General features: G+C 37.5%; 1 protein-coding gene across 1 annotated transcript in view; it reads right to left on the minus strand.

The window, feature by feature from the left end:
• The window catches only part of CEP85L (centrosomal protein 85 like), a 159,291-nt gene that overhangs the window by 107,739 nt on the left and 37,345 nt on the right, over window positions 1-14,207 (minus strand). The window contains 1 exon segment of the mRNA XM_059083874.2: window positions 997-1,784. Within this exon segment, the coding sequence (XP_058939857.2) occupies window positions 997-1,784 (788 nt within the window).

Here is a 14,207-nt window from a genome sequence, read left to right on the forward strand (position 1 = left end):
ACGTGTGTGTGTGTGTATGGAATATTACAATAAACAATGGAATGTTATTCATCCATAAAAAGGAAATCTTGCCATTTGTGACAACATGGATGGACCCTGAAAGCATTATGCTAAGTGAAATAAGTCAGACAGAGAAAGACAATTATGTTTTTAAAACAAGCAAACAAAAAATCACAATCATATTACAGAGAACAGATTGGTGGCTGCCAGAGGCTCGGGCTGGAGGGTGGGTAAATGGATGAAGGAGATCAAAAGGTACAAACTTTGTTATAAAATAAAAAAGCCACAGGGATACAATGTACAGCATACCGATTATAGTGAATAATGCTGTACTGTATATCTGAAAGTTGCTAAGAGTAGATCTTAAAAGTTCTTATTACAAGGCAAAAAATTTTGTAACTACGTATGGTAATGGATGTTAACTAGAGTTACTGTGGTGATCATTTTACAATATATACATATATTGAATCATTATGTTATATACCTGAAGCTAATATGTTATATGTCAATTTAGGAAAAAAAAAAAAAAAAAGGAAAGAAAGAAAAACTCAGGCCCAGAGATACTAAGTATTAAGTGACAGGTAGAGAATCATCCAGACTCTGAACCTGATAAAACAAAATCCAAGCCTTCATACACCCACGTTAATGTTCTTTCTATTATACCATGCCAGCTCCTTTGTTTCTGTTTCAAGTATGGAAACAGAATTGAGTATTTTTTGCTTTGTTTATGCCCATTTAACAAATGAGAAGGAAAATAAAGGCCAAGGCAGGTAAAGGTTTCAAGTTTTCCATGTTAATCAGTCTCAAATATTTTTTAAGTTTTGTTTACCAATGCAATACTTTTAGAGTTTATAACATTTATGCTTATTATACTGCAGGGGAAAGGAAAAGCAAAACAATCTGTGCCTATGGACACACTGTCATATGCTTACTTCAAGTGCGCTTGTACTCATAACATCCACTGGAGGGAAGCAAACACTAGATTTTGAGCCTTACCTGCATTGGTGTTTCACTTTCTTGTCGAAACCCTTCAATTTGCTGCTGCTGCCAAGGAGCTAAACTGTGAGAGTCCTCTGTAGTTCTACCTTCCAAAGGGTTTGTCCGCAACTGCTCAGTAAGCCACATTTGCGTCCTCACAGAAGGCTGAATGGGAACTCCACCTACTGCTTGTTGACCAAGCATTAAATATTTCAGTGGTTCAAAAGCCTCTGAGCTTGTCATAATGGGCTTGCTTTCAGGTAAGGCACTATATGTCATGTCTAAGGCCTGTCTCCTAGGAATGGAGGAAGAAGCTCTGAAGTCCTCTTTGCTGCAGCTCTCAAATTTATATTTGTTGTCCAGAGTTGATGGTCGTTTTTTATTTATTTCCTTGTCCTCTAGCTTAAGCATCTCCATACTGTCATGTAAACAGCTAGGTCCAATTGTCCTTAGTTGTGATGTTAAAGCCTTGTCTCTCCCTGTCTTTTCTAAACCTCTCCTTGACTCTTCCGTGTGCACAATGCCACCCTGGCTGCAGTTACCTGGGACAGTGAGTTTGGATAAAGATGACCATTTCCGGAGAGGCCGGAAGTCCTTCATGTCTAATGAAGAGTCCTGCTCCCCCCTACTGTGGTTTCCCAATGTTTGCATAAGGCTTATACTCCATTTTGAGCCATCTGGTGTCAATGATTCCCTGTGTTTGGAAACTGAAGTGCTGGAGTTAGATGGCATGACATGGGCAGTAGGAAGAGTAACCAATGATCGACTAGGCTTAAAAGATAATGTGCCACTTGAAGTTGAATGATCTGGAAAGAAAAAAGAATGCCAAATTAGTTGTAATTAACAGAAAGAAAAAAAAAAGAGGCAAAATGTAAAACACCAAAACAAAAATCTGAACATGGTTTCCCAGCACAAGTTTTTCAGAGGCACTTTTATCAAAATGAGGGGCTTATTATTATTCCTATTATTATTATTATTCCTTTGTTTATCTGAAACAAAGCAAATATACTTTCAAATATAATTTTCTAAAAATGGATACATAACAAAATATATGCTCATCTGCCATCTACTTACAGATGAAAAATGACTGGAAAACAGGTTTATATCCATGCTATTTGATCTAAGTATTGTGTCTTAAAAGAAAAATCCATCTCCCCACTGAAAGGTCTTATTCATGATCTATCACTGAAGCCTCAGACACAACTTTATTAAAAAATCGTATCTCTTAGTGTTTTTCCTCAACTGTGGAAATATAGGCCCAATATGAACACTTCGGCACCTCTCAAACTACAATTCAAATTAGAATATGGGTAAAGGTGCTCCTGCAATAATGGAAAATAATCAGAAAGTGTTCTAGCAATATATTTGCAGATACAGAGTAGTTCCTACACTCCCAATCTCCCTTACTGGCATCATCAATAATATATTTCCCAAGCTAGAACACTTGGAGTCTACTTTGATTCCTATCTTTCTCTGCACATTTATTAAATCCCCACGCTGTATATTATTTTTTTAATTTATTAATTTATTAATTTATTTATTTTTGGCTGTGTTGGGTTTTTGTTTCTGTGCACGGGCTTTCCCTAGTTGTGGTGAGCGGGGGCTAGTCTTCATCATGGTGCGCTGGCTTCTCACTGTCGTGGCTTCTCTTGTTGCGGAGCACAGGCTCTAGATGCGCAGGCTCAGTAGTTGTGCCTCATGGGCTTAGTTGCTCCGCAGCATGTGGGATCCTCCCAGACCAGGGCTCGAACCCATGTCTCCTGCATTGGCAGGCAGATTCCCAACCACTGCACCACCAGGGAAGCCCACATTGTACATTTTTACTTCCAAAATGATTACATAGTTACTGCTGTAGGTCAGGCCTTCACATAATACTATCCTACACATAGAAACAGCTGTAGTAGGCTCTACGGAAGCCCAAAGGATAAATAAGGGTCTCTATACTCAATGGATTTACGATCAAGTGCCAAATTATCATCACATACACCAAATTAAAATCAAAGATTATCATTTTTCTCACATGACATCTAGAAAGGGGATAGCAATTTGAAATGTAGGGGGAGAGGAGGTGGGTAGTGAAAGGCAACTTTTAGTTTTTTCTGTATCTTTCCATATTGTTTGACTCATAACAGAATATATTTAAATATTTGCTGTGAGATTTGATATTGTTTTAAAGAAATAAAGTAATGAAAAAAGAAATGTTGAGAAAGTCATAAGAAAATTCAGATGAGAAAGACCTAGGCAAACTAATTCAAAAATGGAATTCCAATAGGTCTTTGCACAGAATTTATTCACCTGGAGATGAAAGAGGAAAAACATTATAGATGAAAGAATACAGGAAAAAGTAATATAATAGACATTTACCATATAACAGTTTCCCATCAGCTTCTGCAGAACCTTTTCATACTCAAGAAAATTCCCACATTATAAGCCCAACCTCCCAAAATAAATTTTAGACCTTAAATACCCTGCAACTATGATACAGACATTCAGAAGGACCTGCACAAGATTTCAGTTTGGAAGTGAGTCACATGAGAAAATAGGCTCCGTGTGGAGCTACCACGTTTGGCAACAGCAGACGCATTAGCCCCCAACAATGACAGCAGCAGAGGTGGCCAAACCAAGTTCTGGCCCAGAAGTGGCAGCAGTTGGGCAGCACTGGTGGTTTCCTCCAGTGGGGCCAGAGAGTGCCAGTTCTCAGAGGTGACTGACGCATATTACCTGGAAGCTTAACCTTAAGTCTGGCTCTCCAGTCCTCCTCAAAAATTCTGAGTTAACCAAATGACCTTAAATAAATTCCTCATCTGCTCAATCATCCAGTCAGCTTCTTCTACTGATTCAGAACACTAACTGATCCAAGTATGAAGCCAGGAGAATATGGCCTCAAAAGAAGAAAAACAAATTATCCCATTTATCTGCAGTATGCAGTAACTATCAAGAAAAGCTGCTCAAGATAATTCTTGAAAGGTAAATGTAAAGCAGAGCTATGCAAATCTTCAAATGCCCTGCTACAGAAACAGCCTACCCTTCATTCAGCAAGAAAGTGACATACCAAAAGTTTCCAAACAAAGGAGCAAGTGACATGACCAAAACTGTACTTAAGATGATTATTCCACTAACTGCTGAGGACAAATTAAAGCAAAATGATTGGCAGCAGGAAGATTAATGGATTATTGTGGTAATCAGTAGAAGGAAATAGAGAGGAATATGCTACTGAAGGTCAGTCCTAAATAGAAATAGGACAAATGACCCCAAAATTCTATGGAATATTTGTATTAATACGTTACAACACTGTATCTACATCTATATATGTGTGTTTGTATTACTATTCCTAAAGGAATATTTGTACTAAAATCATCATAGCCTCTTAAAAATATCTTCAATTATTTAAAAAACAAAAAATGAGTTCTATATCAAATTTAAAATTTTCACTTTTACATTTTTAAAAAGTTGTAAGTAAAAATAGTGTAAAGGCTAAGTGTAATATTTTTGAAATCAGCATTTTTAGATTCAAATCCTGGTGCTACCACTTAGTAGTCACATGCTCAAACAAGTTATTTAACCTTCTTGCATCACAGTTACCTCATCCATAAAGTAAAGAGGACAACAGTGAAGATTAAATGAAATAATACATGTAAAGGATTCAGAAGAATTCCAGGCACAAAGCAAAATGTTCATTATTATTACACCATTGAAATAGCTACGGGGGACCTTCAAGATGGTGGAGGAGTAAGACATGGAGATCACCTTCCTCCCCACAAATACATCAAAAATACATCTACATGGGGAACAACTCCTATGGAACACCTACTGAATGCTGGCAGAAGACCTCAGACTTCCCCAAAGGCAAGAAACTCCCCACATACCCGGGTAGGGCAAAAGGAAAAAAAAAAAAAAAAAACGGAGACAAAAGAATAGGGACAGGACCTGCACCTCTGGGACGGAGCTGTGAAGGAGGAAAAGTTTCCACACACTAGGAAGCCCCTTCACTGGCGGAGACAGGTGGATGGCGGGGGGGAAGCTTCAGTGCCATGGAGGAGAGCACAGCAACAAGGGTGCAAAGGGCAAAGCGGAGAGATTCCCGCACAGAGGATCCATGCCGACCAGCACTCACCAGCCTGAGAGGCTTCTCTGCTCACCTGCTGGGGCGGGCGGGCACTGGGAGCTCAGATCCCAGGGAGAGGACTGGGGTTGGCTGTGTGAACACAGCCTGAAGGGGGCTAGTGCACCAGAGCTAGCCAGAAGGGAGTCCGGGAAAAGGTCTGGAGCTGCCTAAGAGGCAAGAGACCACTGCCTAAAATCATAATAAATTCACTGACACCCCAAAACACACCACTGGATGTGGTCCTGCCCACCAGAAAGAGACAAGATCCAGTGTCATCCACCAGAACACAGGCACCAGTCCACTCCACCAGGAAGCTTACACAACCCACTGAACCAACCTTACCCACTGGAGGCAGACACCAAAAACAATGGGAACTACAAAACTGCAGCCTGCGAAAAGGAGACCCAAACACAGTAAGTTACGCAAAAGGAGAAGACAGAGAAACACACAACAGATGAAGAAGCAAGGCAAAAATCCACCAGACCAAATAAATAAAGAGGACATAGGCAGTCTGCCTGAAAAAGAATTCAGAGTAATGATAGTAAAGATGATCCAAAATCTTGGAAATAGAATGGGGGAAATAAAAGAAACATTTAACAAGGACCTAGAAGAACTAAAGAGCAAACAAACAATGATAAACAACACAATAAGTGAAATTAAAAATTCTCTAGAGGGAATCAACAGCAGAATAACTGAGGCAGAAGAAAAGATAAGTGACCTGGAAGATAAAATAGTGGCAATAACTACCTCAGAGCAGAAAAAAGAAAAAAGAATGAAAAGAATTGAGGACAGTCTCAGAGACCTCTGGGACAACATTAAACACAGCAACATTTGAATTACAGGGGTCCCAGAAGAAGAGGAGAAAAAGAAAGGGACTGAGATAATATTTGAAGACATTATAGTTGAAACCTCACTAACATGGGAAAGGAAATATCCATCAAGTCCAGGAAGCGCAGAGAGTCCCATACAGGATAAATCCAAGGTGAAACATGCCAAGACACATATTAATCAAACTATCAAAAATTAAATACACAGAAAAAAATAATAAAAGCAGCAAGGGAAAAGCAACAAATAGCATACAAGGGAATCCCCATAAGGTTAACAGCTGATCTTTCAGGAGAAACTCTGCAAGCCAGAAGCGAGTGGCAAGACATATTTAAAGTGATGAAAGGGAAAAACCTACAAGCAAGATTACCCTACTCAGCAAGGATGTCATTCAGATTCGATGGAGAAATTAAAAGCTTTACAGACAACCAAAAGCTAAGACAACTCAGCACCACAAAACCAGCTTTACAACAAATGCTAAAGGAACTTTTCTAGGCAGGAAACACAAGAGAAGGAAAAGACCTATGATAACAAACCCAAAACAATTAAGAAAATGGTAATAGGAACATACATATCAATAACTACCTTAAATTTAATGGATTAAATGCTCCAACCAAAAGACACAGACTGGCTGAATGGATACAAAAACAAGACCCCTATATATGCTGCCTACAAGAGACCCACTTCAGACCTAGGGACACATAAAGACTGAAAGTGAGGGCATGGAAAAAGATATTCCATGCAAATAGAAATCAAAAGAAAGCTGGAGTGGCAATTCTCATATAAACAAAACAGACTTCAAAATAAAGACTATTACAAGAGACAAAGAAGGACACTACATAATGATCAAGGGATCAATCCGAGAAGAAAATATAACAATTGTAAATATTTATGCACCCAACATAGGAGCACTTCAATACATAAGGCAAATGCTAACAGCTATAAAAGGGGAAATCGACAGTAGCACAATCATTGTAGGGGACTGTAACACCCCACCTTACCAATGGACAGATCATCCAAAATGAAAATAAAAAAGGAAACATAAGCTGTAATTGACAAATTAGACAAAATGGAATTTATTGATATTTATAGGACATTCCATCCAAAACCAACAGAATAGACTTCCTTCTCAAGTGCTCATGGAACATTCTTCAGGACAGATCATACCTTGGGTCACAAATCAAGCCTTGGTAAATTTAAGAAAATTGAAATCATATCAAGTATCTTTTCCAACCACAATGCTATGAGACTAGATTATCAATTACAGGAAAAACTCTGAAAAAATACAAACACATGGAGTCTAAACAATATACTACTAAATAACCAAGAGATCACTGAAGAAATCAAAGAGGAAATAAAAAATACCTAGAAACAAATGACAATGAAATCACGAAGACCCAAAACCTATGGGATGCAGCAAAAGCAGTTCAAAGAGGGAATTTTATAGCAATCCTACCTCAGGAAACAAGAAAAATCTCGAATAAACAACCTAACCTTACACCTAAAGCAATTAGAGAAAGAAGAACCAAAAAACCCCCATAGTAGAAGGAAAGAAATCATAAAGACCAGATCAGAAATAAATACAAACCATTAGCCAGACTCAACAAGAAAAAAAGGGAGAAGACTCAAATCAACAGAATTAGAAATGAAAAAGGAGAAGTAACAACTGACACTGCAGAAAGACAAAGGATCATGAGAGATTATTACAAGCAACTATATGTCAATAAAATGGACAACTTGGAAGAAATGGACAAATTCTTAGAAAAGCACAACCTTCCAAGACTGAACCAGCAAGAAATAGAGAATATAAACACACTAATCATAAGCACTGAAATTGAAACTGTGATTAAAAATCTTGCAACAAACAAAAGTCCAGGACCAGATGGATTGACAGATGAATTCTATCAAGCTTTTAGAGAAGAGCTAACACCTATCCTTCTCAAACTCTTCCAAAATATAGCAGAGGAAGGAACACTTCCAAACTCATTCTATGAGGCCACCATCATCCTGATACCAAAAGCAGATACAGATGTCACAAAAAAAGAAAACTACAGGCCAACATCACTGATGAACATAGGTGCAAAAATCCTCAACAAAATACTAGCAAACAGAATCCAACAGCACATTAAAAGGATCATACAGCATGATCAAGTGGGGTTTATCCCAAGAATGCAAGGATTCTTCAATATACGCAAATCAATCAATGTGATACACCATATTAACAAACTGAAGAATAAAAACCATAAGATCATCTCAATAGATGCAGAAAAAGCTTTGGACAAAGTTCAATACCCACTTATGATAAAAACCCTCCAGAAAGTAGGCACAGAGGGATCTTACCTCAACATGATAAAGGCCATATATGACAAACCCACAGCCAGCATCTTTCTCAATGTTGAGAAACTGAAACTATTTCCACTAAGACCAGGAACAAGACAAGGTTGTCCACTCTCACCACTATTATTCAACATAGTTTTTGAAGTTTTAGCCACAGCAATCAGAGAAGAAAAAGAAATAAAAAGAATCCAAATTGGAAAAGAAGCAAAACTGTCACTGTCTGCAGATGGCATGATACTATACATAGAGAATCCCAAAGATGCTACCAGAAAACTACTAGAGCTAATCAATGAATTTGGTAAAGCAGAAGGATACAAAATTAATGCACAGAAATCTCTTGTATTTCTATATACTAATGATGAAAAACATGAAAGAGAAATTAAGGAAACACTCCCATTTGCCATTGCAACAAAAAGAATAAAATACCTAGGAATAAACCAACCTAAGGAGACAAAAAACTTGTATGCAAAAAACTATAAGACACTGATGAAAGAAATTAAAGACGATACCAACAGATGGAGAGATACACCATGTTCTTGGATTGGAAGAATCAATATTGTGAAAATGACTATACTACCCAAAGCAATCTACAGATTCAATGCAATCCCTATCAAACTACCAATGGCATTTTTCACAGAACTAGAACAAAAAATTTCACAATCTGCTTGGAAACACAAAAGATCCCAAATAGCCAAAGCAATCTTGAGAAAGAAAAATGGAGCTGGAGGAATCAGGCTCCCAGACTTCAGACTATACTACAAAGCTACAGTCATCAAGACAGTATGGTATTGGCACAAAAAGAGAAGTACAGATCAACGGAACAGGACAGAAAGCCCGGAGATAAACCCATGCACATATGGTCACCTTATCTTTGATAAAGGAGACAAGAATATGCAATGAGAAAAAACAGCCTCTTCAATAAGTGGTGCTGGGAAAACTGGACAGCTACATGTAAGAGAATGAAATTAGAACACTTCCTAACACCAGACACAAAAATAAACTCAAAATGAATTAAAGTCCTAAATGTAAGGCCAAACACTATCAAACTCTTAGAGGAAAACAAAAGAAGAACACTCTATGACATAAATCACAGCAAGATCCTTTTTGACCCACCTCCTAAAGGAGTGGAAATAAAAACAAAAATAAACAAATGAGACCTAATGAAACTTAAAACTTTTGCACAGCAAAGGAAACCATAAACAAGACAAAAAGACAACCCTCAGAGTGGGAGAAAATATTTGCAAACAAAGCTACTGACAAAGGATTAATCTCCAAAATGTACAAGCAGTTCATGCAGCTCAATATCAAAAAAACAAACAACCCAGTCCAAAAATGGGCAGAAGACCTAAATCGACATTTCTCCAAAGAAGATATACAGATTGCCAACAAACACAGGAAAGGATGCTCAACATCAGTAATCACTAAAGAAATGCAAATCAAAACTACAATGTGGTATCACCTCACACCAGTCAGAATAGCCATCATCAATAAAATCTAGAAACAATAAATGCTGGAGAGGGTGTGGAGAAAAGGGAACACTCTTGCACTGTTGGTGGAATGTAAATTGATACAGCCACTATGGAGAACAGTATGGAGGTTCCTTACAAAACTATAAATAGAACTACCATACGACCCAGCAATCCCACTACTGGGCATATACCCTGAGAAAACCATAATTCAAAAAGATTCATGTACCACAATGTTTACTGCAGCTCTATTTACAATAGCCAGGACATGGAAGCCACCTAAGTGTCCATCGACAGATGAATGGATAAAGAAGATGTGGCACATATATATAGTGGAATATTACTCAGCCATAAAAAGAAACGAAATTGAGTTATTTGTAGTGAGGTGGATGGACATAGAGACTGTCATACGGAGTGAAGTAAGTCAGAAAGTGAAAAACAAATACCGTATGCTAACACATATATATGGAAGCTAAAAAAAAAAAATGTTCTGAAGAACCTAGGGGCAGGACAGGAATAGAGATGCCAATGTAGAGAATGGACTTGAGGACACGGGGAGGGCGAACGGTAAGCTGTGACGAAGTGAGAGAGTGGCATGGACATATATACACTAACAAATGTAAAATAGAGAGCTCGTGGGAAGCAGCTGCATAGCACAGGGAGATCAGCTCGGTGCTTTGTGACCACCTAGAGGGGTGGGATGGAGAGGGTGGAAGGGAGACACAAGAGGGAGCTGACATGGGGATATATGTACACGCACAGCTGATTCACTTTTTTATAAAGCAGAAACTAACATACCAGTGTAAAGCAATTATACTCCAATAAAGATGTTAAAAAAAAAGAGAAATAGCTAAATAAAGTAAGTGATATTTTCAATATAACAGGCAAAAGGCTAAATATCCATACTGTACAAAGAACTCAAAAAAAAAAAAAAACAAACCCAAAACAAAAACCTAACAACCTAATTTTAAAGTAGGCAAAAGAAATCAATAAGCAAACCACAGAACAAAACAAAATAAAAGCAAATAAAGAATACATGTTTGGGCTTCCCTGGTGGCGCAGTGGTTGAGACTCCGCCTGCCGAAGCAGGGGACACAGGTTCGTGCCCCAGTTCGGGAGGATCCCACATGCCACAGAGCGGCTGGGACCATGAGCCATGGCCTCTGAGTCTGTGCGTCCTGAGCCTGTGCTCCTCAACGGGAGAGTGGGAGAGGCCACGACAGTGAGAGGCCCGCGTACTGCCAAAAAAAAAAAATAAGAAGAATAAGAATTTATGTTTAATGGAGGCAGCCTAGGTGTCCGTCGACAGATGAATGGATAAAGAAGATGTGGCACATATGTACAATGGAATACTACTCAGCCATACGAAATAATGAAATCATGCCACTTGCAGCAACATGGATGGATCTATAGATTATCATATTAAGCGAACTAAGTCAGAAAGAGAAAGACGAATATCATACGATATCACTTGTATGTGGAATCTAAAATATGACACAAATGAACTTATCTACAAAACAGAAACAGACTTGCAGACTGTGGTTGCCAAGCGGGGTGGGGAATAGGGGGTGGGAGAGGGATGGATTGGGAGTTGGGGATTAGCAGATGCAAACTAGTATATATAGAATGGATACACAAGGTCCTCCTGTACAGCACAGGCAACTATATTCAATATCCTGTGATAAACTGTAATGGAAAAGAATATGAAAAAGAATGTATAAATGTATAACTGAATCACTTTGCTGTAAAGCAGAAATTAACACAATATTGTAAATCAACTATACTTCAATAAAATAAATTTTTTTAAAAAGTTTGTTTTTCAAAAAAAGATGTTTCAACTCACTAAATAGTAGAAGTACATTCCCTATCATATTCATAAAATTATTAAAGGCTGCTAATATCCTATGATGGTAAGAACATAAATTGTTATATAGCCTTTGGAAGAAGAGGGGCAATCTGTCTGTATACATCAGTATTTAAAATATGCAAACATATAAGTAAATATATGTATACATGTGCATATGTGTATGTAAATACATATATATTCATGGGCAGAGAAATGATCTAGAGGAATATACCCCAAATTTAATAAACAAAGGTAGAAAGAGGAGAAAAGGAGAAAGATGCTTTCACATTTTACTCTACACAACATCTTATTTTAATAAGATGTTGTGTAAAAACTTCTGCAAAGGTGTTTTATTTTGTGACCTCAGAGAGTCTGAAATATCTCAAAGAACACTGTTACTAAAGTGTGAATTATGTATCAGGTGACTGTCTCACTTTCCATGTCACAGCTGAAACTTCTGAGACCAGAGATCACCAGTCCTGGGTGCTACTTTTATCTGATAATGTGTTAACTTCCTGTCTACTTTGGTAGCTCAGTATTTCCCAACTGCAGAGAAAATCAACAATTGGTGATAAAAACCAATTCCACATCAGACTAGTATCTACTCCTACAAATCTGAAAGCTACTGATAATATATGCTGTTCACAGAACATTACACTGAGAAAAGAATTTACTCCAAAAGTCACTTATACCTCAAGTTCTCAAACTTTAAAATACAACAAACTTACCTGGTATCTGGAGCCCTACTCCGAGAGATTCTCATTCAGTTAGCGTAGAGAGGGTCCAGGAAACATCACTTTTTAATAAGTGATTCTGCTGTTCTATTCACCACGTCATTCTACCTAGGACTGATTCCAGTTCTGAAGCCTTCAAGTTTAAATATCTTAAGTTCAACCATCACCAGTATCTGAGTTTCACTGTAAAAACTGATTTACTGTGACATTCAGAATTCATTACTGTGAAAACTAAGGATTAAAGTTCAGTCTACCCACAAACATATGCACATACATACACATGCACATATACACCATGAATTAATGAACAAAGTATTAAATATTTGACAGTTTAAGTATCTGAAAAAAAGAACCATTCTAAGAGATGAATCAAAAAATAATTTATTTTGCCTAACAAAACACAATCAATTAGAGGTAGATGCAATGTGATTCCTAATGTGCTTTATTATACTACCTAATTGTAACCACAAATCCCAAATGCAAGTTATTATGATGGCATCCAGCCCATATCTAAGTTAGAACAAGTGAAATCTAAAACTGGCAGAAGGCCATCCTTTTAAAAACCAGAGGACATGGGACACTTCCCGGGTGGCGCAGTAGTTAAGAATCTGCCTGCCAATGCAGGGGACACGGGTTTGAGCCCTAGTCCGGGAAGATCCCACATGCCGCAGAGCAACTAAACCCGTGCACCACAACTACTGAGCCTGCGCTCTAGAGCCCGTGAGCCACAACTACTGAAGCCTGAATGCCTCGAGCCCGTGCTCCGCAAGAAGAGAAGCCACCACAATGAGAAGCCTGTGCACCACAACGAACAGTAGCCCCCGCTCGCCACAACTAGAGAAAGCCCAGGCATAGCAATGAAGTCCCAATGCAGCCAAAATAAATAAATAAATTTATTTTTAAAATTTAAAAACTTAAAATAAAAAAAAACCAGAGGACAGGGTTTATAGAGAGCACAGAAGAGCTAATGGTTTCAGACAGATTTCAGCTTATAGGGGAAAAATATAAAAGGACATTGCTGTAATCTGATAATGCAAGTGAATTATATTTAATATAACAAAGTCCTGAATTCTGAACAAAATCCCAACCTTCTGGTTCACTGTCATATTATTCTTATCTGGCAATAGATGCGAGATTGATTCTATCTTCTCTTGTATACAGAGACAGTCTCTCTCTGCTCTTTCTTATAGTATAACGGAATTAAATTTTTAAAAAACCACACCTTCCAGATATGTATTATATCAATAAATCATGAGTCTTTACAAAGAAAAAAATAATCAGGAAACTACAACCCTATATCAAAATATTCTGATTTAAAATATAACAGCTTAATATATTTTCAGTCAATATAAAATATATTTTATATTTTAAATAAAAATATTAAGTCTATCCCAAAGGCAATAATTAAGTTTCACAGAACACCGTGACTTTTTCCCCTTCCTGCTAATGTCATGATCATGAATTATATGAGAAAAAAAATTTTTAAGCCACATTTACCTCTTTTTTTAAACAAATGAACATTTATAAGTATTCCCTATATTTTTAGGTAAATATTTAAAAAATATTCTAAACTACACTCTGGTAGGAAAAGAGAGCTATATAAAGAAATTCAGTAGTAGTTCAACCAAACAATCTTCTAACAAAGTATTATGTACAAGGCACTGTGCTAGGTAGAAAAGACAATGCAAATATATTATTTGCAATAAAATATGAACATAGCCCTTCTCAGGGTTTACAACTTCACCATTACACACACACAGCAGCAGCAGGACAAGGAAACTACAAAACACCTGACAATAAGAAGTGAGCCAGAGAGAAAGGCAGACTATTCATAAAAGAACTCTCAGAATGATAGCCAACTTCTCAACAGCAATAATGGAATCCAGAGCACAGTGAAATAATATCTCCAAAGGGTT

The sequence above is a fragment of the Kogia breviceps genome, chromosome 13 (genome assembly GCF_026419965.1).
Source record: "Kogia breviceps isolate mKogBre1 chromosome 13, mKogBre1 haplotype 1, whole genome shotgun sequence".
In the NCBI taxonomy this organism is placed as follows: domain Eukaryota; kingdom Metazoa; phylum Chordata; class Mammalia; order Artiodactyla; family Physeteridae; genus Kogia; species Kogia breviceps.